At 39.2% G+C, this 27,538-nt stretch overlaps 1 protein-coding gene across 4 annotated transcripts in view; it reads right to left on the minus strand.

Moving 5' to 3' along the window:
- Nucleotides 1–8,285: 8,285 nt before the first annotated feature.
- The window catches only part of ODAD3 (outer dynein arm docking complex subunit 3), a 28,277-nt gene continuing 9,024 nt past the window's right edge, over nucleotides 8,286–27,538 (minus strand). For 2 of the 4 annotated variants that reach the window (XM_039336498.1, XM_039336496.1), the window contains 9 exons: nucleotides 26,225–26,326; nucleotides 25,739–25,864; nucleotides 24,714–24,836; nucleotides 19,551–19,706; nucleotides 17,287–17,447; nucleotides 16,918–17,074; nucleotides 16,332–16,487; nucleotides 9,741–9,825; nucleotides 8,286–8,934 (listed from right to left, as the gene is read on the minus strand). In XM_039336498.1, coding sequence (XP_039192432.1) covers nucleotides 8,804–8,934; nucleotides 9,741–9,825; nucleotides 16,332–16,487; nucleotides 16,918–17,074; nucleotides 17,287–17,447; nucleotides 19,551–19,706; nucleotides 24,714–24,836; nucleotides 25,739–25,864; nucleotides 26,225–26,326 — 1,197 coding nt within the window. In that variant the 3' untranslated portion in view covers nucleotides 8,286–8,803. Of the gene's footprint in view, nucleotides 8,935–9,735; nucleotides 9,826–16,331; nucleotides 16,488–16,917; nucleotides 17,075–17,286; nucleotides 17,448–19,550; nucleotides 19,707–24,713; nucleotides 24,837–25,738; nucleotides 25,865–26,224; nucleotides 26,327–27,538 lie in introns of those variants that run through there. The other 2 variants (XM_039336497.1, XM_039336499.1) reach the window with 2 other exon arrangements.

Consider the following 27,538-nt stretch of genomic DNA (forward strand, 5'->3'; position numbering starts at 1 on the left):
GGAATAAACTGTAATGATGCTAAGAAAAAGACTCAGGCATTTCTTGAGCAGAGGTTTGAAGCTGCAGGACACAGCTTGACAAACTCTGAGTTTATTGCTTCTTATATACTTTTTACATACATAGGCTTTTACATTAAATGCTGACATTTTACATTCATAAGTTTAACCTTTAGATGCTGACATAAAGTTTCTTTATTGGAAAATTCCTTCATATAAGCAACTATTTTCTAGTAACATATTACCTGTTCAGAGACCAGGTAAAGACAAATACAGGGAGATGAAAGGCAGGAAGAGATAAGAGGGAACTTAAGCATATTATTTATTTAGATAGGTAAGGTATTAAGTCAAAAGGGGATGACCTTTTGGCTGCTTCCTTGGGACAAAGGGTATCAAAAGGTTATGAGGTTTGTTGGGGGGGAAAGCATGGCAGTTTGCTGCGCGTGCAGTTTTCCCCACAATAAACACAGCTTGCTTCTGTATTAGAGCACAGTCAGGTTTCTAAGTTTCCCGGTGAACTTGAAACCCCTACAGATTGCTTGTATTCACTGCAGTGCTGTTCTAGCTCTCATTACCTTCCTTTGTGTCTTTCTTACTTTCTTATCCATAGGCCTTTTACTATAAGACATTTTTGTTACCAGCTGTAGTTCCCACCCACTTGTGAAACACCAAATAAGCTCTCTATTTATATGACCTTGCTTGTCCTTTCCATGCCTAACTAGAGTGGAAGAAAAATACACATCTGCCAAAGAGCTTATTGCTGTTCAAACAACTTCATGCTGAGGAGATAAAGAATAGAAAGCTGAAGAAGAGACTGCAAGGAGGCTGAAGCTAGTAGCTAGTTTCCCTCTTAAGAGTTGGAATAGCACATGAAAACAAAACATTTACTTCTTGCAGTAACTAAGAAACTACAAGTATTGCAGACACCAGTTTTTAAAGATCGAACTCTCCTCCTTTAGCATGCTGAAGGCTGCCAGAATCCTTCCACACTATCAAATATAGTTGTTGGGTGTGACTAGAAGGAACTGGAGTTTAGAAAAAGAGACTTTGCATATCTGAAAGTTTGAAATGAATTTTTCATGTTTTTATTTTTTATTTATTATTACATTTATTTGCTGCCCACCTCACATAAACGTGTTCACATTTAATCTTGAAATACATAAAAATACTGAAATTGCAATCACCTGCTTTTTCTTGAAGTAAATTCATTTGAAGTAAATTAATTTACAAATAGTGTGATATGCATTTGAGCATACACAATAGGACTGCAGTAAACTTATAAAAAGTAAAAACTATTAACAATGTCAGCACTGTTATATCCTGCTTTTCTAAAACCTACATTTATAATTCCCTATTTATTTATCTATGAATCTTTTATAGAGCTCCAATTCAAAGTCACTCAGAGAGCTCCGCAGGTCATTTTTAGTTTGGGTCATTGGAAGTGACTTTGGAGGTTTAGTCCAACTTCCTGCTCAAATAGGAGACCATTCTGGACAAACGGTTGTCCAATCTTTTCTTAAAACCTTCAGTGATGGAGAACCCACAGCCTTCCACTGTTCTCATTGTCAGGAAATTTCTCTTTAATTCTAGATTGAATCTCTCTTCAATGATCTTCCATTTGTTACTTCTTGTTCTGCCCTCAGGTGCTTTGGAGAATAGGTGGACCCCTTCTTCTCTATGACAGTTCCTTACGTACTGGAAGACTGTTATCATGTCACCTCTACTTCTCCTAGTTTCTAATCATAAAGCCACACTGACTCTCATCTAGACTATTTATAGGGAAAACTAGACATCTAGATTAAAGAGCATGAGCAAAATTGAGAGTAATTCTAATCCACATGCAATTCAATAAAATCATCCAACTACCAGGGGGATGAGCATGGAGGAAGCATGACTTGCTGCATATACAAAGTGTAGATATTTGAATTTTTTTTAAGTCTATGGCAGGAACAGAGTTTAAAAAACAGAAAGTACTAAAAACAGGTAAAATACAAATATTTTTGTAAATGACAAAAATATACACTCATAAGATGAACTTTTAACTTAGCCTTTTTTCTCTGCATAAAGAATTTATCCTACTTCTAGCTCTAAAATTAAAATTGCAGCATTTTGTTAGGAGCAATTCAGAATCTAGTATAATGATCATGTCTAAAACACCAAGTAATTTAATCCTTATATATGTACATTAGATCAGGGCTTTTCAATCGGTGATACTTTAGCACCTGGCAGGTGGTACGTGACCCGCTAGCCAAATGTAGCGGGGGAGGGAATAAGCTAAAGTGGTGCTGCCCAGGCCTGGAGAAGACCAGCTGGAGCTGCAGGGCTCAGCAGAAGCCCCAGGATCTGCGTGTGCGGCTCCATGCTGGTTGGAGCTTCCAGCGCATCAGGAAGATAAAAGAAGGAGGAGGGTGGAGAGAGGAGAAGTTATAAAAGGAGCAGGTTTTGGCAGGAGAGGGAGAAAAAAAAACACGGAGAAAGAGAGAGAAGGCTTTTAGTGAAGCAGTGAGGAGAGAGCAAGTGAGGAGCTTTTGCGAGCAAAGTGTGAGTGAGTGAGGGGGGGGGCTTTTGGAAGCGAAGGGTGAGAGAAAAAGGGAAAAGTGAGGGAGAGAAGAGAAAAAGAAAAGGCATTGATTTCTGACTTCCTCTGTTGCAGTAGAAGGAAGCATTAACACTGAACCTCAACTTTTTACTTATATTTATATGATCTTACATTTTTCTTATTTCTTAGTGTAAGTTTCCAGTCCCTTACTTGAACTTAAGATACCATATCAATCTAATCAGATAACCAAGTGGAGACTTCTTGATCAAGCAACACTTTATTTGATCAAATTAAGCAGCTGGGTGGCCAACAATCTGGAACGTTGGCAGAGTTACATCCAGAAGTGCTACGCAATAGAAAATTGGTAGCATTGCTTTATAAACTTTGTTAGCCAAAGAAAATCAAACAGCCATTACATTGTAAGAAGGACATCAATCATTCCTGTACACTCCCTTATTCCCTCCTTCAGTCTATCCCATCCATGTACATGTTTCCCATGCTTGCATGAGATTTCTCTGGTGCAAAAGCTGATTACAAAAAGCAAGAAAGCAAGATTAAACAATTTCCCTTTGTTCCAGAACCCTTCATTAGAAAGAAATGTTTCCCATGTAGAAATATTTGAAGTGATCTTATGTAAAAAAATAATGGACTCTACTCAAATTTACCTGGCATTAAGTTATACAGAAAATGACTGAGACTTACTTTGATGTGGACATGCAATTGATTGCATCACTAAAGAGTTGTTCCTCACTTTCAAATTAAAATGCTGTCTTATAACTGTTGAGATAGTAGGAAACTATACCAGCATAAAATGTGCTGTCCCTATTGACAATACTTATCCTGTTACAGGCAAGATGCTGTTCTTATTTATAATATACTGAGCGCGTTAAGGAGAAGGTCTAGTGAACTTTCCTAGCTTTGTTTCCTTCTTTTTCTCACAAGCATTCCCAACTGACAGGGAAACCTCTACCAATCACTGTCCTTAGCATGGAATGGGATAGGAACTGTTGCAACTCTTAAGGCAGAAGGCTAGATTGGCAAAGTCAGCATAATTCAAACTCCTCAGCATTTTCCCTCCTCTTAATGTTGGTTTAAATTATTTCAGTGCAGTGGCTAAAATAGCCCTCAGTATTCCATAGTGCATTACTGTCAGAATCCAATTATATTTCATTTCTATCTACCTACTCTGATGAAAAACCAATTCTTACTCTATTCTGGATTCTGTCATACTACAAAAAGGGAGGAGGGTAAGCATGGGGGGTTTGTGACTCTCACTTCCTTCCTTAACTACAAAGTGACTGTTTGTGGATTCTCATAGAGAGAATTAACCATAACAATGTGGCCATCGCCTTTCATTTCACTCCCCTTTGCCAGCAGTGAGGAAAAGGGGGTGGGAAATACAACACCTGGGATCTGGGAGAAGAGGATGAGTGATCGTGCTGACGGAGGGGACTGATGGATTGAATTGCACAGAAGAACTGTGGGGTGGGGCCTGCTTGGGAACACTTTAAAACATTGAATGGTGGGAGAGGATTCCCCAGATCCTGTCTAGCATGCCTACAATCAGCTTCTCTTAATAAAGATCTCTGTTGGAAGAGACATTCCAAGAGTTCTGTCTTCTTAAGATGTAAGATTAAGGTGGGTCCTTACAATTACATTTCATCCCCACATTTGTTTCTCTGATAACTACATTGAGAATCCTAAAATTTTGGATGAGGCTCTGCATGCTAAAGCAATTTAAAGTTCTATCAAATGTCTTTTTTATGCACATTATATAAAATTTTCTTTTTCAGAAAAAAGACAAATATAGATTGTGTCTTTTCACGCACTGAGTAAAGCCACTGCTGTTTTAAAATAAAATAAATATTATTTAAAAATAAAAGTGGTTTTATTCAATCTGTGAAAAAATGCAACCATTTCTGGAAAAGGTTCTCAAGATGAGGAGCCTGCAATTCCAAATGCATCAAAATTAGATTGAATATCTGGACCCATCTCAGTCAGGTTTTTGGCTGGGATATGGCACCAAAACTGTTTTTGCTCTTAGTAGTATATCAGTCAAGATATACCTAGTGAGATTGGGCCTTTGTAGCAGTGATTTGCAGAGTTCTAGTCTTTCTTATTGGGCTAGGCCAGGGGACTATCCTGTTTGACATTTTGGGAAGTAACCTATGCTGCCCTTTGTCCTCCACATTGGTCAACAGCTACATGAAATTGCTTAGGCAAATTATCCAGAGAGTTGGAACGGGATGCCATCAATTTGCTGATGCCAATGACACCCTACTCTATCGCACTTACCATCCAACTTAATCCACTAATAGGCTACACTAGATGTAAGTGCTGTTAGTAATAGAAAATTAGATTTAGGGGCTGAAATTCAATCTGTTTGGTTCAATCATGGTTCAATTTTTCCAGGAAAAGAAAAAAACGAATGAGCAGCTTTTAACCTGGATTCACAGGATTTAATATGTGAAGGAATGCTTTTCCACAATTATGCCTGGTACTCCAGTTATGATTCCTTCATCCGGTTAGATTTGGATTTGGTAACAATTGATATATACTTTTACATTATACTTTGCATGAAGCTACTGTAGTCATAAAAAGGGTCCGGAAGTTACAACCTGATGCAAAATATACTAAGTAGATTAATGCTAAGTCATGAAAAGTAATGGAATTGTATTATGCCTTTATACCATCGACCATGGTGTCCTTTTGGGCCAGCTGCAAAGGCTGGAGCTGGGCGGTACAGTTCTGCACTGGTTCAGCTCCTTTCTCTGTGGCAGGTCCCAACCGGTATTGATAGGGAGTGAGAGGTCCAGCCCTTGGCCGCTTTTCTGTGGTGAACTGCAAGGCTCAGTACTTTCTCCACTCCTTTTCAACATCTATGTGAAACCGCTGGGTGAGATCATCTGTCAACACAAGTTGAGGTATATATTGTATGCTGATGCCCAACTCTATTTTTCCACTTTTGGTGACCCAAGTGATGCTGTGGCCACCTTTTTATGGTGCCTGGAGGCTGTGGGGGCTTGGATGGGGGATAACAGACTTTGACTGAACCCTGGCAAGACTTTGGGTATGCAGGGCTCCGGGATCTGGAACTTTGTCATCTTTGACTTTGGAGGGGGTGGCACTGCCCCAGAAAAATCTGGTCTGCAACTTAGGGGTTCTCCTGGAGTCATGATTCCTGTTCAAGGAAGAGGTGACAGTCACAGCTAGGAGAGCCTTTGCACAACTTTGTGTTATGTGCTAGTTGCAGCCTATCCTGGACTGTTCAATTCTTAGTCATCTCATGAGTGGACCACTGTAATACGCTTTACATGGGATTATCCTTAAAGAGCATTCGGAAGCTACAGCTAGTGCTTGGGGCTCCCAAGAATGTCCCCTGTGACATCACTGATCTGTGAGCTGCACTGGTTAACACTCTGCTTCCTGGTGCAATTCAAGGTGCTGGTGATCACCTTTGACGCACTTCATGGCATGGGTCCAGGTTACTTGAGGGACCCTCTCACCCCACTGGGATTGGCCTGTACCACTCATTCCAGCATAGGAGGCATGCTGTAGGTCCCGTCAGTCCGATCATTCTGGCTGGTTGGGTCCAGGAGGGCCTTCTCTGCTGTTGCTCCTGCCCTCTGGAACATCTTGCCTCCCCGCTTCCGATGTGAGATTGGCCTCAACCCTCCTATCTTTTTGTAAGGGCTTGAAGACATGGCTGTGCCAGTCCCAGTGGCGGATCAGCGCAATGAAGATGGTTAATAACAAATCCTACCTCCCCCCTCTGCCCCCATCCTCCCTCAGGTGTCTTTGGTTTTAATGTTTATTTTTATTTTTTTATGTTTTAGCTTATATGTAACTGTAAGCTGCCCAGAGTATGGTAAAATGGGCGGACAAAACATTTTACAAACAAACAAACAAATAGAAACCACCTTGCTGATTGCCAATTGTTCATCGGGCACAATTTAGTGCTCCAAGTGACTAGTCTTTCCCATTTCCAACCTATATGACCACTGAAATCAGCAAGAAACCCCTTTTGAAGATGACCTGGCTATCAGGAGCTCATGTACTGGCATGCAAAAAAGGATCTCCTCCTGTGCTGTTCTCAGGCTTATGGGTTCTGTTTGGCCTGTATTATCTGAAAAACCTGCTGGTCGTGTTACCAGGTTTTAATTGTTACTTGACCTTAGTAGCATCATTAGTGCACTTTTTAATTTATATTTGTAACTTTTTTATTCTGATTTGTAAAGCTTTGAGTAGCTGCCTTGAGAACCTATCAGGAAGGAAAGATGAGTATAATTTGTCTTATGTCAAAGATAGGCAAGTCTTTGCAGCGCTGAAAGGAAAGACTGAAAAACCGCAGGCCCATTCCAGACATGTATATCTTTGCAGCCTTTTACTCACATCATTCACCATTTACATTTTCCTTCACACAATCTCTGAAAGGAAGCAGGGTCATTGCACATCACTGGTTCTTTCCTACCATCGTCACTAATGGGAACCAGTTATCTTCTTCCAGCCAGCTGATGTAAAAATACATTGCTTATTTCCTTCCATTAATAAAAATGAGAAACTGGCAGTCCATTTCCTGTTCATTAGTAAATTATTCTGATGCATAGATCAGTGAGAATAGGCAAGGCTCCCTGTCGCTCTGTGTGTATGGGCTGCAGGTTGACCTATTCACAATGGCTCTAGGTTTTAAAATATTAAAAACCAATCTGTGGCAGCTATGTTTGATGTTTAGAGGTCTATTCAATTGAATCTTTTCTACTACCCTATCCTATTTATTTAACAGTATTATTTGAAATAACTTTGATCGTTATTTACTTTGGATTTGGACCTGGGTATTATAATTGGACCTGGTAGAATTATTGAGTCTGTTATCTATACTTCTATAACTGTCTGTTTTGGTGCAGCAACTAAACAGGACAGATTGACTCTGCAGTTACAACTACAGAAAAAAACAGTTGCAACCAGCCTGCCTTCCATAGAAGGCCTGTATATTGCGCAGGTCAGGAGGAGGGCTGAAAAAAATATCTACAGACCCCTCACATAAACCGTTTCAACTCCTCCCCTTGGGATGCCACTATAGGGCATTACATGCCAAACAACTAGACACAGGGACAGTTTTTTTCCCTCATGCTTTCACTCTGCTGAACACCTAATCCTCACAGTATTGTCTTATGTCTAAGTATATTTATCCATGTTGTATGGCTGTAGTATTATTATTACCCTTATCATCCTCTCTACTACTCCCTCTTTTTGGTATCATTATTATGATTATTGTTACCCTGTTGCTTTGCATGTACACTGAGAGCTTCAGTACAGAGACAAATTCCTTGTGCGTCTTGGCCAAATAAAGTTTTCTAACAGGGTGGAAGAAAGATGCCTGGGTAATCAGAACAAGGAAGTATAGCAGGGAAAATGAAAGAATTCACATCATCTCATGCATAAATTTGGAAAGTTAAAATGAACTTCTATCCTCTGCTTTTTATATGAAAGGGATCAACAATTGTGTCTGCAAACCTAATTTGAAGTGTTTTTATGAAACATAGCAGAAAGAAGCTGCACAGAGTTAAAGAAATATCAAGCATATGTTCTAAAAAATCATAATATTTTCTTCCCATTTTCATGGGACAATATTCCTAAATAATTACACACATTTATTGAGCTTGGTTACAGAGCCATCTTTGGTCTTTGGGGCACTGAAAACAGTTCTGAATGCAATCTTTTTTAACTTGGCAGAGGCAGACAACATATGGGCAATTTCAGCCTGAACAGGGTTTATTGCATCATACACAGCAAACAAAGAGAGACCTAATTGACAGAGAAAGTTACAGAGCAAGTGACACCTGCCCTTGTGATAGAATGTTGGGGGGTGGCAATATCAGTCAAATTTAGGCTCAACAGATTTTACATATTCTGAGAAATAATCTGGATTATTTGAATGGGGAACTAGATAAATTTTCCTTCCCTCCTTCAAAAGCCTCAAGGTCACATCTCCATAGATGAACCCACACTCCTCTACAGCTGAGAGATAAAAGGCAGGGAAACAGGAGCTACACACTGGCTTCAGCTCACTGAGTTCACATATGCTCTGCACAGGGAGATGGAACAAATCCACAAATGGGTCATTTTTTTCCTGAATTCTGCAGAACTGATGGTCATAAAATGTGAGACTGGCTCATGCAAGATACCAATAACCAGGAAGCACTTTTAATAGCCAAGGAGGCTAAAGCACAGGCAGATCTAAGGAAGATAGAGCTGCACAGAATGAAATCACAGCTTCCCATCCTTCTTTCTGTAGCGAGTGCGACGTTTGGTCTTGGCCTCAATGATCTGCTGAGATTGACGCTTCAGGGCTGCCCTTGTCACCACATCAGCATCATCCTCCCCACTGTCCTCTTCATCTGCAAATAAATAAAAAAATAGACCAAAAATATCACAGTGCCATAAGCCAAGGAAGATTATCCACCATGACAGGAGAATATGGTACATGAGTGGTAAAATCCATCATAAAACGAAGGCCAGAGTCAGAAAACCACAATTCGATAGCTGTCTTACAACTAAGGGAGATAATGTGTCTATGGAGCCACAGCCATGAGTTCGAGGCCACTAGAAGATTGTGTACTTACACAGGAGTCATAAAGGTAAATTAATAAAGACCACAGCCAACTGGTGCAAGACTGTGATAAATATGAACAATCGATTTTCAGATTAAAAATAAAGAAACTAAAATTTGCATGCTGTCTACCTTATATAATATACTCATCATATGCTGTTTTGTGAAATTTTATGGTTTTTTCACATTACAAAAAAGCCAAAAAGAAATGCTAAGATACTATTCCCATCACTGAAAATTACACCATCCAAAATAATGTTAGGGCAGTTAACAATTATATTAAATGTATAAATAAAAGAAATTTTAGGTCACTTCTCTTTTTTGTTTGCAAGCCTATCTTAAAGGCAAGCAATTTATACTTTAAAAAAGTACTGATCATCTCCCTATTCAATAGTTCCACAGAATCATGGCATAACTAAGATGAAAAACAACCCAGAGTCATAAGAAAAAAAATTAACTTTAAATGCTGGATAAAACTTGATTCTGTCCTCCGACCATCTGTTGAACCCCTGGATACAGAGCCACGGAAAAGGCAATATATAGTTTTTGTTCTGTGGCCACACTGACCTCCTAATCTCTGCCTTGCTTACTTACCATAATACATATCCTGCTTCTGTGCAATGGGAAGTTTCACTCTGGTATTGAAGGCAGGTAATCTCCTCTCAAGTTTAGAATGAAACTGCAACAACACAACTGCACTTTAGATTGTAGATATGGGGGATGGTAACAACAGCTGGTGCACTGAGATAGAGGCTAGCAAACCCGATAGCTCAGCAATTGTGATCTACATTTTTCTCACCAAATTAACAGGGCTAATTCAGACGCATTAAAGCTCATGAAACTATAAAGCATATCCTATTCAAACAAGTGAAGATAGGAAAGAAGGAGCTACTGGGTAAGGTATTGAGTTTTGAGCTAAAAAGCAACATCAAAATTCTTTATCAGCTTTGGATGACTACTTTCATTTGGTATTTGCTTACAACTAGCCTATCACAAAAATATCTACTGGCTAATCACAAAACATGCTTAACTAGGTCAGTGAAAGATCTAGAAACTGCATTTACTTAACATGCTAAACCTAGTTACTTCTAATCTTACTTTGATTTTGTGGTTTTATTGTTTTATGCAAACCTAGCCCATTTCATTAATTTATGGTTCACTATATCCTGAAAACTCAGAAAAAGGGTTAAAAAGTGCACATGTTAAACGTGTTATATAAACATGCCCATTTTTTTTTTAAAATGGAGTGTACATGAAAAACTCAAAATCTCACCTAACTGGTTCTGAGACTTAATAAAACATGTCCTTCAAAACTGGAAAGCTTTCTTGTTGGTGCAGAAATTTCAATCTAAACTTGAGCAGGCCAAGAGTAGTCCCAGGACCTGTTTTAATCTATATGTCAACGCTGTAACATTAGATGCTTCTGCTCTGACATCTGAAATTGCAGCCATTTTTATTTTGTTTTTAACATGCTTCTGTTTAGAGATTAGGTGTTGAAGGGTGAATGAGGTGAATGCTTGAGCTTAGCTAGCTATAACAATGCAGCTCTGTGGGAACTCAACGACACAAACCAATAACATTTTGGCAGGTTGAGGAGCTGGGGAGAGAGCCCGCACTCCGGGCTAATTGGAGAATGTGATTTATGACTGCTTCATGAGGGTGGGATTTGCAACGTTACTTTGTATCTGGGGGAAGTGAATCTAGTTTTGGGTTCAACTATGTAGTGCCAATACTTTGTTTCCTGAGTAAAATGTTCTTTAAGGAAGAATTCTTGCCTTGAAGTTCTTTAATGGGTTTCATCTATCGGAACCATGACATTAACCCAAAACTCCTTTTTACTTTGACCACCTTGGGAGTCCTGAACTCCAGTCACCTTCCCTAAATCGAGGGATAGGCTGACAAAGACTTGGGGAAGATCTCAGCATGGAAAAGGAAGAAGCACCTGTAACTAGCACCCCGGCCAAAACTGCTGCCTCAGTGGAAGGAGCGCAAGCCATTGCACCAGCAGAGAAAGAAAGCTTGGAAGCCTTGCAAATGGTGACAAGATCAAAGACGCGGGAGCTGATCTGGTCCTTGGAGTGGACCTTGCCCAACGGAGACTCCAAGTATCTCGAGGCAACCCTGCCAAAGACAAGCTCTTCGAAAATGCCTGAAGCCAACATGCAGGCAGGAACCTCTCGAGAATCATGCTTCCCAGACTGTCGAGGAGCCAAGAGATTGCCAGCCATTGAGGATTCTGGAGAATGGAAGTACCTGTCTGCAGAACACAGCCAATTGGTGGAGAAATTAGTGGAGAGATTTGAGGCACTAGAGGTGAGAAGCGGAGAACAACTCTCCCACACCTTGCCTGCAAGTGAACATGACGACCAGTGGGGCCGATGCCAATCTGTGCCTAAGAGAAGCCCCAGCGAATTGTCTGATCCTGTACCCCCAACAGGGAAGGGCCACCAGTGAGGAAGAAACCAGCCCAACAGCCGGCAAAAGAAAAATCAAGCTGGATCACACAAGAACCCGTTACCCAGGTCACATCGCTCACACAGGAGAGCGCCGAGGCCCAAGCCAGACCTATCACTGCTCTGCCCTTCTATGACAGCGATGACAAAGGGGAGAATGACCTGATGGTGACTCAACCTGTTCCACCTTTTTCTCTCGCTGCTAAGCTTGTAGTCCCTAAGACAGGGATATAAATGGATCTGAAAGTGCTAGTGGCCTCAGGATGTTCCCGGTGCGTTATCAGTTTGCCAATTGCCCTCAAGATGGGTATACAAGCAAGATTGCTCTTCAGGCCCATGAGGTTCGAACAGGCAGATGGCTCCTTAATGGGAGGGACTTTAGAATTCATAAATTCTATGATAAACACCCTAATAAACCGAGAGACAATCCCTAACCTATGGTTTTGTTTGAATTGCAGGATTTATCCTTTTTGTAAAGGTGGGGCGGATGTCAAAGCTGTAACATTGGATGTTTCTGCTCTGACAACTGATGGAAACTGCAGCCATTTTTACTTTTCTTTTAACATGCTTTTTCTTCTGTTTAGAGCAGTGGTTCTCAACCTTTCTAATGCCGTGACCCCATAATACAGTTCCCCATGTTGTGGTGACCCCCAGGGGCGTGGCCAAGTGGGTGTGGCCACCAAGTGGGCGTGGCCACCATATTGTGGTGACCCCCAACCATAAAATTATTTTAGTTTCTATTTCATAACTGTAATTTTGCTACTGTTCTGAATGGCAATGTAAATAATTATTTGGATGTGATTTGAAGTTTGTGTAATGAATTGAAATGAAGTAAGGTTTAACATTGTTTCTTTTTTTTAACTAAGTTAGTTATTATTGGAAGAAGATATAAATGAGACTGATGATTAAAAGAGGGATGAGAGAGATTAAGAACTTGAACATATCTGGAAGAGATAATTGAAGTGATAATCTGTTGAAGTAAAACAATATTTGATTATGGAAATTGTAAATTGATAAAGTCTTAAAACAGGTTTAGTAGTAACAGAAACTTAAACTAGAAATGGAATACCGTATTTTCCGGCATATAAGATGACCCCCAACTTTTGAGAAGATTTTCAGGGTTTAGGATTCTAAACCCTGAAAATCTTCTCAAAAGTTGGGGGTCGTCTTATAGGCCGGAAAATACGGTGTTTCCTAGTTTGATGTTACCTAGTTCGGTAATGAAACATCTGCAAGAAAACACAGAGATCACCAAATCACAAACCAGAAGTCACAGGCATTGCAGAAGTTACCAAAACTGTATCAAAGATCTGTATCTCCAGATCACTAGTTGATAGCATCAGTTGAGGCAAATTCTAATCCACACATCAAGAGGGCATCCAGGTGAAGAAGATTCATTCAGGAGGAAAGGAAAGCAGACTGACACCATTTGACTGCACAATCAGCTCAGTAGTTGACTGGCTCCCTCCCAACCCCTTACTGATCTCAGACACTGATTCTGGGCCAAACACAAGGCAAGCAAAATGCCATCAACATACTGATGCTACCTCCTTCCAAAGTCCAAGCTAATTTCTTTGAGCATTTGTTTGTACTTGGAAAAAAGCAGAGTAGAGGAATATTTTTTAAGTGGATCTGAGTCAGTGGGAGACAATGGAAGGTTGCAGGACCAATTCTGGTCATCTGCAGCTCTGTATCTGGTGGACATGGCCACCCCCAAATGACACAGGTTGTAATTTAAAAAAAAACCATTTCTCTGGATGTTTCTAGGAAAACTACAAAGGTGACTGGAATTATTTTTAAAATAGTCAAAAGAGTTTCAACCTAAGCCAAGATTTACTGATGAAAAAGTTGCCAAGTGTAAACCATGCACCACAAGCTTCTTTTGGAAGAGAACAAAGTCAAAAAAAAAGAAAGCCCTTTAAAACAAGCCTTCAGACCAGAAAGGATTTTATCACTATGCTTAAAAAACAAAAATCCATTAGTAATACTATGTCACTGCTGCTTGCAAAGGGCTCCCCTTTATGCCGAACCAGGCACCTGATGAACTCTATTAGCTGAATAAACCATAACAGCAGCTTCCACAGTAAATCATGGTTTAACAACCACAAAACCAAGATAAGATTTGTTGGTTTGCTTTGGATGCTGGGTGAATCAAATCATAATACCCCAGGCTCTTTAGCCACTGCAGGGGAACACTTCTTCTCACTGAATGTATGGGATGGTAATTTTTTGCTCCTCCCCCTTTTATTATAATTATTGATACAATATATTATTTCAATGCAGATTTCAGTGAAGTAATGTTTAACAATATGATTAAAATTGTTAACATTTTTTAAAAAGTGTTGAAAATAAAACATTCTATCAGTGTAATTGCCATTTAGGACATCAATATTACAAGCATAAGATTATTTAACTTTTTATGCAAAGTTGAGTAGAAGATATTTCTCCGTTTTCATTCATTTAGCCGCCATAATGTTCCCCAAAGGAAAACTCCATTTTTCCCTGGTCCAGACCATGAAGAGGAAGTTTACACACAGTTGATTGGTTACCTCTGAAAATTCATATATCCATGCTATAATCACAGCAAGGACATCATGCTAATCAATTTCATTCGCTGCAGGGAAAGACATTTTGAAGATGAGATCCGAACATTAGTGACGGGTAAAAAGGATCAAGGCGCAATCAATGCCCAACCCGAGGCCCATTTTCAGATGGTGGCTTGGCTTGGGTGAACGCGATATGGAGGAACCTAAGTTACCTTCCGAGGTGAGGGAAAATAATAGGTGAAGTTTAAACAGCTTTCTCTTTGATCCTGGCGTCAGGAGAAGTGGCTTTTGAGCGATGCCGGAGCTTTAAGGTTTTAAGCTGGGCTAATCAGGGAAGCGCTCTAGTATGCAAACGAGGCAGGTCTTGGGTTTAAAGGGGCAGAGAAACTTTAAATGCGTTTTCTTGCAGCGAGAGGTAGAATCTGCTGGGGAGAATATGGGCGTCGCTGTTTGTACTGGATTTGCTCGTTTCTGGAAATATCCCTGCACCCCTTTTCGCCTCCCGGAATTGTGTGGCTCCCTGACCAGATTTGCGCGAGAGGCCACTCAGAAATGGGAGGGGGGGTTCGGGGAGTGTAACAAAAGGTGCAGATGTCTTTCCCCCGTTTATTTCCGGCTGCGGCCTGCCTTTCTTCTGAACGGGGTCAGGCTGGATACACCGCGAAAGAGATCGGCTTGAAAACCCGGTCTGTCACCTTTATCATTATCTCCCCTCTCCCCCCACACACATACTTTTTATTGTTTGTTGCTGCTGTTTAAACAAACGCACGCACACACACACACACACACACACACACACCATTGCTGTGGGTTCAATGCCGCCAGAGAGAGGGAGTTTTGATTCTGCTGGCTTATCACGAAGGTATTTGAACAAGCAGACTAAAAGAAGGCGTGTAAGTCGTGGCTTAACGTTGCTGCAACAAGACTTGGTGTGTGTTTGGGTGGACAGTATGCATGCTCGCCGTCCTCTTTATTGCGATTTCTTTTAAGCTCGTGGCACCCTTTTGCTAACCCCTTTCCCCCAGAGAGGAAACTTACCGCTTTTGGTTGTTTCTCTCTCGCTTTCCACCACGTGCTCTGAAACTGAAACTTCCTAACTTTATATAGAAAAAAGCTGCGCATGTGCAAAGAGGAGGGAGGCAGGAACGGCACTTTTGAAAGCCAATAAGAGGGAGTAGAACAGCTAGGGAAAAGGGAAAAAAATGGCGGATAGCGTGGTTTGGCGACCCCCGTGAAATGGTCGATCGACCCCAAATGGGGTCACGACCCATAGGTTGAGAACCGCTGGTTTAGAGATTAGGTGTTGAAGGGGGGGGGGTGAGGTGAATGCTTGAGCTCAGCTAGCCATAATAATGCAGCTCCATGGGAACTCAAGGACACAAACCAATAACGTTTTGACGGGCTGGGGAGAGAGGCCGCACTCCGGGCTAATTGGAGAATTTGATTTATGACTGCTTTGTAGGGGTGGAACTTGCAACTTGTTACTTTGTATCTGGGGGAAGGAAATCTAGTTTTGGGTTCAACTATGTAATGCCGATACTTTGTTTCCTGAATAAAATGTTCTTTAAGGAAGAATTCCTGCCTTGAAGTTTTTTAATGGGCTTCATCTATTGGAACCATGACACTATAATTATATGAATCATATATAGAGCCAAAGAATGCCCTTAAAAGTTCTACCAACTGTTGTAATGTCTACTATGATCACTGACCACCACGAACCTCTGAAGAAGCTTGGAGGAAAGGTGTTTTCTTTGGTCACTTTTAAACAAAAAAAATATTGCAAAAGATACCATAAATCCAATAACCCCTCATTCAGAAGTAACTAAACTTTGGAGTGTTGTTTTTGGAATTTCACTGCTTGGTAAATTGGGGAACAGATAGCTATAAAAAATCTCTATAAACCGTGGAGTCCTTAGTGCTATTGAAGGTTGGCTGTTTGCTCCAGATGCTTTGTTACCAGACTAGGCAACAAGAAAGTAGCAACAGTGCTACTTTCTTTTTTCCATTCACTTCAGTAAAATTTTTCTTGTACATCTGCAAGAAAATAACTAATCTTAGAAAGCGCCAAGGACTCTACAGTTCAATCCTGAGGTACATAAATTCTTTTCTATTAATCCTTATAAAACAATAATACATTTTTAAGAAAATATAATTCTATGTTGCTCTTTAGCCTGATCCGGACTCACCTCCACCTCTTCAATTCTCCTAAGAAGCTCTGCCTTGTCTCGATCCTTCAAAAATTCCACCAAATATAGCAATTTCTCTTCTGTTTGGGCCATGAGATCAAGAACATATTCACTCGCTTTCTCATCCAATTCCATGGAAGCAAAGTGGCTATCTTCCTAGGAAAAAGAAGTGCTGCTAACTGGCCTGGGTTCCAATATAGCACAAAATTCAGAAATTTGCTAGAAAACTAATCTGCTCAGGGTCATAAAGAGAACCACAACAAAGCACCAAATGCATTGCTTTTTAGTTGTTATTGTTTCCAGTAAGGCAACAAATGTTAGTGGTTTTTGTAGTGTTCATTATAAACATTAGCCTCTCCTATCTCCATCTCTTTCATTCCTCCTGTTTTCTGTGAAAGGACATAATCAGCCCTCCCTTTTGAAAACATGGGAAATAGCCATGGTGTTAGATAAACAGTGAAAATGGGAAACCATGGTGTCAGCTGGGTATCAAGCAGCTTAGAGGAGTTCTTCATTAGAAAACTGATAGACCCAACCATAGGCATAGGCAATTGGTGACTGCAAAAAGTAATCATTTAACACTCACCAGCTTGATATGCTGAACTTTGGAAGCCAAATGTTCAATTCCAGCCTTGGCATTCAACAGAACCCGGTTCACCTTGTCCAGTTCAGCCTGGGTTGCATCACGCCTCTTTTCTTCCTTTTGTAGGTGATCATGTAACTCCTTCATCAGGTTCTGAGCTCTGGAGCAAAACAGGAACAGTGCCTGGCTCCAGAAAGAAACCTATGAACCTCAGCTCCTAACCTGCACTGCTTAGTTTGCTACTTGCTATACATCCTTCATGCTGGATAGCAGAAAACAAAGCTTACTATTGGCAAGTTGGTGGCCAATATGTACTGCTGATTACTCAGAGGAATATCTCACAGCCAAAGAAAAGCAAGTTGAAGTACTCACCCTACTTTCCGGGCCTCTCCTGAGTACTTAGTATGCTCTAATTCATGTAACAGCGCATCCTTTTCCTCTTTAAGCTGTTCCAAGGACACTTCATTCTCATTCTTCATTTCCTCCAGCTGTTTGAATGTTTCTTCTTGGGCCAGAAAGCAGGCAACAACATCCTATCACATGACCATAAAGTTGGCAAAGCATCATCAACCAATCCAACCTGGCTTCTTCCTACTCTACAGGCTAGTCTTTGCATGCAAATCAGAGACAATATTTATATATCTGTTAGGAAAGCCTGCAGATATTGTTAATCAAATCTAACACATTCACCTTATTAAAAAAATAAGAAAACTCCAAGAAAACTCCAAAACATAGCCCTTTGGATCTATATGGCTTTTAATAACTTTAAACATCTTACTGTTTAATGACCAAGTTGAAAGGGGAGCAATGTACAATATAGAACTATATGATGCAGAACTGAGAAGGACAGCTGAAGGAAAGGATAATGGAAGGAGTCTGGCAGTACCCAGAGCAAGTTCAACAAAGGGCATCATTTCAGTTTAATATCACTGCATTCTGATGGAAAGATTCTAGTGACCCAGGAATGAAAAGGCATCTAGGAGCAGTTTGGGGGAAAAACACAAGAGTTGAGACCTTTCAATGTGTGATCTTGTTCAGAAGTCCAGTCTTACCATAAGTCACATATTCTGAGCACTGATGGAAAGAACCCCCAGATTTTATATTCATGGCTTTTTGTAGCAATGGATTCTGCAGAGATGAGTTCCTTAGCAGCATTATGCTTGGGGACATGATTCCAGAATGTGGCAGGAAATGATCATACTATATTAGTTCTATTAGTACACTGAGTAGGTGGGTGACTATGAGAATGGGTATGGACAAGTACCAGGCAGAAGTAAGCCTCCAATGCTGCAAAGCCAATGCAATAGGAAAGATTAACTCCTTCTCTAGAATAATGAAAAAAAACAACCCCAATATCCTTGAAAAAAATTAAGACCCTAAATGGATGGATGCTCCTAAATGTACGATACTACTGTGTTTCCAAATTGAAAGGCTAGTGACAGCTGGTGACTGGAGTGGCATGGGCTGTTTTTCAGTCACACATGAACAACGAGTACTCTAAGCAGCTCTTGATTGTTGATGTTAAGTGTGCCTTGGTAGGGAATGATCATGGGATGGGCTGGAGTTGCTGCGAAACAGGGCTGAAAGGGTACAAATCAGAGCTGAACTCTATAACTAGCCCTTTTGGTTGAGAAACCAAAAATACAGATAGCTAAAATTATTTCAGCCTGGATCACCTTGTGCATACATTTGATTTATTTTCTTGTATTTTTCTCTTACTGATTTTGACTGATTCCTCCTGAGCTGGCTTAAAGTCTGTACTGTAAACTCCTAGTGATGGGTGGATTTGCTTGATTATTGTTCATTGATTGATTCAACAACTGAATTTGGGGTACTGTGCATATGGATAAAGATTTTTTTTTATGGCTTCAAAGAACCAACCCCCCCCCCAATGTTTAAGGACCATTGAGGTACTGCTTACAGCATAAGCAAAGATGACCCAATAGGTCTACTGCATCAAAGTAAAGACCTACCTAGCTTGCCACACAAAGAGATACCAATGGGAATTTCACAAGTAGGGCAGGAGTGTTTGGCCTCCCTTATTACTTATTTGCATTTTAATATGCAAAGTTTTATTTAGTTTTGTTCTCATTTGGACAAGAGTTCTAATTTCTGAAGAGTTGTTCCTCCTTTATTTTAATTGTTATTAATCATGCTGTATCAATTCAACAGTATTTTTTTCTCACCTGTTACAAATGTTCAAGTGTTTTGAGAAACCCCTGAGCATTCTCGTTAAAACATTGGCCCTCTTGATTTCAATTTCAGTTTCTGTATTACCAGTCCCCTAGGTTGAGAATTTTAGTCAGAGGAATGACCAAAATGATATTGTTATCTACAGCAATTCCGTGGAAAATCTTCCTTTCTGAGGTTTCTTGTTTGTCTGACATGCTCTTTGTGATCTACAGAGTAGTACTCTCCGGGTGTGCTCTTCCCTTTTCTTCTTGTAGGGTTTCTAGAAAGATGACCACACCCTTCCACCACGTATGTTTGGCCATTCTATCCACCTCTTCATGAAAATCAAATATTACAAATTCTCCATACCTGCACAATGGTGAGAACTGAATGGGAAGCCAAAAACCCAGACTTTAGGAAGGAATTACAAAGGATTTGCAGCACACAATACATAAAGCTCTTACATTAGCCTCAGTGACCCCAGTGGCTGCTCGGACTTTGTCAAAGTTTTCAGATGCAGTGAGAACAGCCTGTTTGGTTTTCAAGATGTTTGATTTCTTAAACTGAGGTTCTCTAAGCAGATCTTCAGTTCCAAATGGGATACGATCCTTCTGGGAGTGCTGGAACACATAAAATATACATGGGACATGAAAACTGTAGGTCTGTAAATAACTGTTGCATAATTTTTTTGATTCCACTTTTACATATACATACCAAAGCATAGAATTTGGTAGTAGAAACCAAATTCATAATAAACATCTCAGTTTCAGCTAAAAATACAAGACTATTTCTGGTCTTCTAACATGACCTGAAATCTGTCAAGCAAACTTATATTTTTACAGATGGATGGTTTTAGATGTCTGTGCAAAAGACAATATGTTACTATTTCAAATGGAAGGCATTGTTACTTGGAAATAAGCTATGTACAATTCTGTGAAAAAGATGGATTTTCCCCAAAGTGTTGGGGATTAGATGTTCGCACATTAGACATGACTGGTGTTAGTTTTTTTTTGTTTTAATATTTTAGTAGACTGAGTTTTATAGTTTTAAAATGATTTTATATGTCTTTTAAATTTTGATTGGTAGCCACTCAGGGTTGGTTGTAAGATAGGCTGCTATATAAATGTTCTAAATAAATAAGTTGGATTGACTATGGCTTGGTTCACATTATATTGTAAAATATAATATGGGTTGCTTGGTTTAACATGCTATGTAAATCTAGCCACTGTGATCTGAAAACTATAATTTATGACAGGATGATGTGGGAACTTGGTATTTATAACATATTTAATGAACCAGGGTTAAAACAAGTCATGGTTTAAGACAAATCATGAATCCAATCTGTATATTGGGAAAGGGACAAGAGTTTCCAAAATCAGAGGATGGCTTCAAGGCCTCATATATACATTTTTTCTTAGTTCCAGAAATGGATAAAAATTAAATAGATATGTGTAAAATATACTTTATATGCAATTAGTAAGGGTTATATAACATAGCCAATGGAAAGTTGTTTAAGGGACTTCTGGTTTGCTGCAGGGCTGCCATGGACAGCTGGGAGACTTGCTCTCTCTCCCCGGTTCAGTTTCGCATTGCTGGGGGGCCCTGAAAAAGGCCGAAAGTCACCCTGAAGAGGTGACCAGCAAAGAGGGGCTCTCACTGGATTGCGGGAGAGCAGCAACTCTCCCGTCAGAGCTGGCAATCCCTCCAAACTAGCGGACAAAAGGACCGGCCATAGATATATGGCTCGTCCCTAGGCTGCAGACAGCTGAAGTCACACTTTCCATCAGGCAACCTTAAAGCAGCGCGGAAAAGACTGGGTGAGATTACCTCTTTTACACCCTAATTACTTTCTGTGCCCGCATAAGCTGCTAAGCATTTTCCCCCCTGTGGTGAGGGAAGGGAGATTTTAGCCCTCCCTCTGGAAAGAGCAGTGACCCAGGGGAGTTTAAAACATTGAAAAAATAACTGGATCCCAATTGGAATTTTATTTCCTAAAGCTTGTGAACTGAAAGATTTTTTACTCTTTATTTTTTACTATCTATCTCTGTTGAAAATTTGGATTTTTCCTTACAAACAACAAGAAAATCTGAAACATTAAAAAAATTCTGGGACTCAAAGGAAAACTTTAAAGGGTAGAGGCGACACTGTGTGGTCAAACTTATCTCCATCTGTTATTCTTCAGGGGCTTGGCTGGCAGCCCAGAAAACAGATAAGACATTTGTAACCTTGAAAATTTTGAAACAACAGCTGTGAAAAGCTCTGCTGTGCTTCTTATCCAGAAAAAAAACCTTTTTCTTTCTTTTGGATTTCTTAATTGTAAAGCCTCTAGTCTAGTCTAAAATACCAATATGGAAGAAGATCAGGAACAGAATTTCCTTATGGATAAAGATCAACAAATTCTTTTAATGTTGAAAACAATTATTCAAACTCTCATCACAGCCAATGAAGAATTAAGAGGCTACAGAAAAGAACAAAAAGGCAGCCCAGATATGAAAGTCCAAACTTTGACCACAACTAAAGAACTATCTATACAAAATACAATAGAAAAAGTGGAACATTTAAATACCATGACAGAAGAATTAACTGCTCAACAAACACTGACATTTTTAAATCCAGAAATGATACCGATAACATGGAAAAAGGAAAAGGTTTCCTATGTAAATCAGAAAGATGTGTATGTTGAATATAAGACATTGCTATGAATTGAGATAAGCAAACGTTTTTGGCTATTAAAACTTAGTAGCATTACTAATAGCTAAATTTGAATATTGATTTGTGTATAAAGAAAGAAATTTGTGTATAAAGGTCACGTAAAGGTGAATAGGATATAGATAAGCTAAAAACCTATTGATGAAAGTAATAAACAGGTCTATATGGAACGTTAAAAACAAAAATTATTAGTTCAAACATGAGATAGCAGATACAAAGAGGAAGAGAGAGGAAGTATGAAATATTGAAATAAAAAGAAATTTTAATCACTAATTTAAGAAATTCAAAAATTAGCAGAAAATAAGGATATCATATTGTACTATTAATTTGTCGATATAGAGGGTGAGAAGTTAAATAGATGTGTATTCTGAATATTAGATTTTGCGAGGAATGGTGATAGAGGAATTGGGAATATTTAAAATCTTGGGAATGATAAATATCAAATGTTAAATTTAAATATTAGTGGAAATTAAAGTTGGAAAAATTTATTAGATCATTGATTGTCTAAAAGATTGTATGTTAAAATAATTAGAATATATATAAATTAAAAACTATTGATATATGTAAGAAAGTTATGTTTAATGTGATTGATAGAATAAGAATTGTTTTAATTTACATATGGACAGTATATATTAAGGGGAAGAGAGAGGAAATGTTCACGGTAATAGTTTGAAATCTGTACTAATGATATCTATATGTAATTGAATTATTACAACCCAGCCGCCACATTGCTTTTCAAATATGTGAATGTTATATTAGAAAATCAATAAAATTTGTAAAAAAAAAGAAAGTTCTTTAACACTTATTGAAACACCAGTGATTTTTACACTGGTGATGGAAACGTTAAACTGCTCCAATCAGTATGCTGCAATCCCAATAAAAGGGGAGGGGCATATTATCAGTTTTTAAAATTCAGTTTGAGTTTATTTAAATTTTCAATATTAGAATCATGAAGCCTGATATATCTAATCTATTTACCCAATAGAGCTCCTCACCTACCCCAAATTATGGGGGAATTTTGCATTTTGTACACATCTTAGAGTTTCTTGGATTTGAGATGATCAGTACATAAATCTTATAAACATATAAATAAGTCTTTTATTTACTAAGAATAAAAGGGTGCTGCTGCTGGAAATCAGTCAGTGAGATCTAAAATGGCTTTAGATGCAACCGCCAAAAGCTTGGATATATTTAAAAATCAGCTAGGCCATCTTGATTTAGGAAGGATAGGGCTCATATCTGCTGTTGGTCTGATGACTCCAACAACAAAGCTTTTTTCTCTTTTCTACACTTTCAGGACTCATACCCATTACCTCATTCCTATGCTATATTTTCTTTGTTTCTCTGCCTTTTGTGCTGCTACTACTGGAAACAAAACAAAAATGTAGATAAAAACATTTTGTCTTTTTCTCATGTGAAAGTGGTTTGTATGTGAGGAGAATCGTTATATATAAAGAGAAAGGATTAATTTTAGCACTTGATGGTTTATTTTATGGGTGATTCATTTTAATATGTGGTTTTTATTCAATTAACATTTTTGGTTGGGCCTTTCTTTTAAATGTTACTTCTACCAAGTTTGTATGTTCTTGAGCAATATAAACTGTACATACTGTATATAACTGGCTGACAAACCATACTCAACAAGTAGTCTTCAATGGTATTACATCCACATGGAAAGAAGTAAGCAGTGGGGTACCACAAAGCTCTGTTTTAGGCCCTGTACTCTTCAGTATGTTCACAAATGACTTAGATGAGAGAATAGAAGGGGAACTCATCACTAAACTGACAGGAGTAGTCAACATCCCAGAAGACAAGCTCAGGATCCAAGAAAATTTTGACAAACTTGAACAATGGGCCCTATCCAACAAAATGAACTTTAGTGTGGAGAAAAGCAAAGTTTTACATTTAGGCAGGAAAAATCAAAGGTTTAAGTACAGATTAGGTGAGACCTGGCTCAAAAACAGTAACTGTGAGAGGGATATAGGAGTCCTAGTGCATGATCACTTGAATATGAGCCAGCAGTGTGCAATAGCAGCCAAAAAAGCTAATACAAGTATTGGGTTGTATAAACAGAGGCATAGAATTGAGATCATGCGAAATATTAGTACCATTTTATAAAACCCTATAAGACCACACCAGGAATACTGCAAGCAATACCATACTACAAAAAAGATGTTGAGACTTTGGAAAAAATTCAGAGAATTCATTAAAACATATGAAGAACGGCTGCAGGAATTGGGTTTGGCTAGTCTAAAGAAAAGAAGAAATAGGGGAGACATGATAGCAGTATTCCAGGATTTGAGGGGCTGCCACAAAGAAGAGGGGGTCAAACTATTCTCCAGAGCACCAGAAGGCAGGACAAGAAACAATGGTTGGAAACTGATCAAAGAGAGAAGCAACCTGGAATTAAGGAGAAACTTCCTAACAGTGAGGACAATTAACCAATGGAACAGCTTGCCTTCAGAAATCATGGGTGCTCCATCACTGGAGATTTTTAAGAAGAGACTAGACAGTCACTTGTCTGAAATGATATAGGTTCTCCTGCTTGAGCAGGGGGCTGGACTAGAAGACCTCTATGGTCCCTTCCAGCTCTATTCCATTCTAAAGGAACTGTGTCACTTAACTACATATTTATTGATGAGTGAGATATTTGTCAGATTAATTTCAATGGGAATTGGCAATTCTAGATTGAAAGAGAAACCTAGGCATTGCATAAGACTTTTTTCTGCATTTATTTATTTTTTCTGTTTTATTTTGGGAAAAGGACATCTTAACTTCAATGTCATTTTCCTTTTTTGGAAAATATGGTCCATCTTTACCTTTGTGCATATGCCAAATAAAACAACCCCCTGGCCGGTAGTCAAACTGAAAAGAAAAATAGGCAGTAACTTCATGGATAGCAAAAGATGCTACACTACCCGTCTTTCTGCACGCTCGTTCTGTGCTCTCTTTTCTTCTGTTATTTTCTTTATGTCTTTCAGTTTCTTATCCCGAATCTTTCTTTCTCGGTAGATGTTTTCTTCTTGAGTCAAAAGCTGCTCCTGCATTGTAAGGGGAAACAAACATGACATACTGCCCTGATCTGCATAGTTCTGCTATTCTTAAGGTTGTTTGAAATGGTCCATTAAATACATTGATATGATGATAGCACTGGCTTATCCAGAACTGAGAATCCTTTAAAAAAGTTTTGGGGATTAATGGCTATCAGTCTCAATGGCAGTATGACTGCCTCTGAAGGCCATCTGCTCAGTTTCCTTGAGCAATTTGGTTGGCCACTGTAAAAACAAATTGCTGGGCTACAATGGTCAGAGACGTTCCAGCAAGACACAGCTTAAGTTCTTATTAATCTTTCCGTAACCTGTATAGATCTCCTCATGGAAATCCACCCCATTTGCTCTATGTACCTTTAATGAAAATCTCCAAATATATTCCAGGAATTTGTCAAACAGAGAGCTTATTATTGGGTACATTGTTATGAATAGGGAACATATCAGTTGTTATTTCCTGTTCGTTTTTAGCCAGTTTTTCCTAATATGATTCCTCTAAAATGCCTCCAGAACAAATCATATTTAAAAGCTTGAAACAAATCAAGAAAAAATGGAAATGATGTGTCTGTATACAAATATAATTCTGCAAAATTATGATTCCAGGTAAATAACTAATTAGACAGATCTCCTTATCCCAATACATCTCCTGACATTCACCTGCACACTCCTGGATTTCTAAATGCCATGCCATTTCTCTCATACACCTTTGGCAATGTGGCTCCATTTCTTGCAGCTCTGATCTTTCCTTACACCTCTAATTCCCATTAAGCCAATAGCACCTTATCTGAGTTAGATCCTAAGGTATGGTTGTGATGCTGAACAGAGCAGTTACATATTCTCTTCCATTACTGATACCTCATCTTTTATTTAATACTATGCTGATCCCATTCTCCTACCCTAGCAACATTGCGAGCATGTTGTGCATCAGTGTTCACACTTTCCAGTTCTTGGAGCTCATGGCGCAGACGTAAGATTTCTGCTTCCAGGGCATCCAACTTGTTCTGAAAGTGCAAGCTTTCCTCCTGGAAAGGGGATGAAAATTTCAGAATGAATTATAGAACAATCAACTTCAATGTTCTACATTTTCCACCATGGGCCATAAAGTTACTGGTGTTGCAGATACAACAAAATTATTGAGGTCATACTATTCCTAAATCCATAATCCAGATATTAATAGGAGTTCAAAGATTAGGCACCTCCTCCCCGGGAAACCCATGAGCAAAACTGTTATGTTACTTTTTGATTACTGCAAATTGAATAGCACTACATATATCTTCTTTCTTTTAAGGCTAATACATATCTTCTTTCTTTCAAGGTACTGGGGAATAGCTAGAGTTGTGTACCCTGTTTTGAAATAATCTATTTTGATGAATGCATCATACCTGCATATGTGCTTTTAGCTTCTTATACATGTTGGTGATGCGCACAGCCTCCTCAGTCTTGAATCGGGCCTTTTCCAAGCGGTTCTCCAGTGTTCGCAGAGTCTGAATGCAAAGAGCAGCAAACTAAGATAGCAGCTGAACCAAGGATATTGAAAAGCCTCTAAAACTCCATCCAATTCAGTTTGGTCCCTGTTGCAAGCTGCTATACAGTTGCTGAAAGGTGAGCAATTAAATTGCTTTACAATAGCTCAGTACTAAATAGGGCTCACCCTTTGGTCTGGCCCAGGGGTCTTCAGACTTGGCCCTTTTATGACTTGTGGACTTCAACTCCCAGAATTCCTCAGCCAGGCACGCTGGCTGAGGAATTCTGGGAGTTGAAGTCCACAAGTCATAAAAGGGCCAAGTCTGAAGACCCCTGGTCTGGCCCGGTGTCTGGGGAAAGTATCAGATCTCCAGTATTTTACAAAAGATTAGCAGGATCAGGGACTCAAGGGATATGTTGTGCCATTGGGGAATGCTGCAACAGAAAAGGCAAGCTTCCTTCCTTCTTTTAGGCATCATGGTTTAATAGAAGTGTTGCAAATATGCCTATTGTATCAGACTTCTTGAGATGAAAATAAATTACTGGAGACATGTGGTCCTGCAAATACTCTGTTCCTTTATATAAAGTAATCAGCATATTCAGTTGCACTTGGAAGCCCATCAAGAACTAATGAAGCTCACAAAGTACCAAAATGGGTGTACGAAAGTGCACTCAAAATCACTCTTGCTGCTGCATTCTGGACTGGCTGTAGCTTCCAGATGATCTTCAAGAGGAGAGAGATAACAAGACATGAGTAATAATAAGCAAGACTTCCTAGTCTAGAAATGAAATGTCCACATTAATCACACTGCTATTGAAGAAAGGTTTTCCAATATTTTTCTGAATTTGAGGAAATTTGCAAACAGAAGAAATGGAATAGCATGTGGGTACTCCATCACTGGAGGTTTTAAAAAACAATTGAACAACCATTTGATTGGGATAATATAAGACTCCTGCCTTGAGCAGGGGGTTTGAACTAGAAGACCTTCAAGATCCCTTCCAGGCTTATGATTCTATGATTCTGTAGTGTTGCTTTCTTCTTAGATTGCATTGTTCTGTTCTTCAAATAGTGTGAACTGTAATCTGGTAAAAGTCCAGAACTTCTTATTGGACACTTGGGATTCGGTTATTCCTTTCACCCTTTTTCAATGTATATAAATTCAAGGTATTGTATGAGGTGATATGTAAAATACTGTTAGGCATTTTATTTATTTTGAGCATCCCAGAAGAAT

The sequence above is a fragment of the Crotalus tigris genome, unplaced genomic scaffold (assembly GCF_016545835.1).
Source record: "Crotalus tigris isolate CLP2741 ecotype Arizona unplaced genomic scaffold, ASM1654583v1 scf7180000017666.379230911805:20528666, whole genome shotgun sequence".
NCBI lineage: Eukaryota > Metazoa > Chordata > Lepidosauria > Squamata > Viperidae > Crotalus > Crotalus tigris.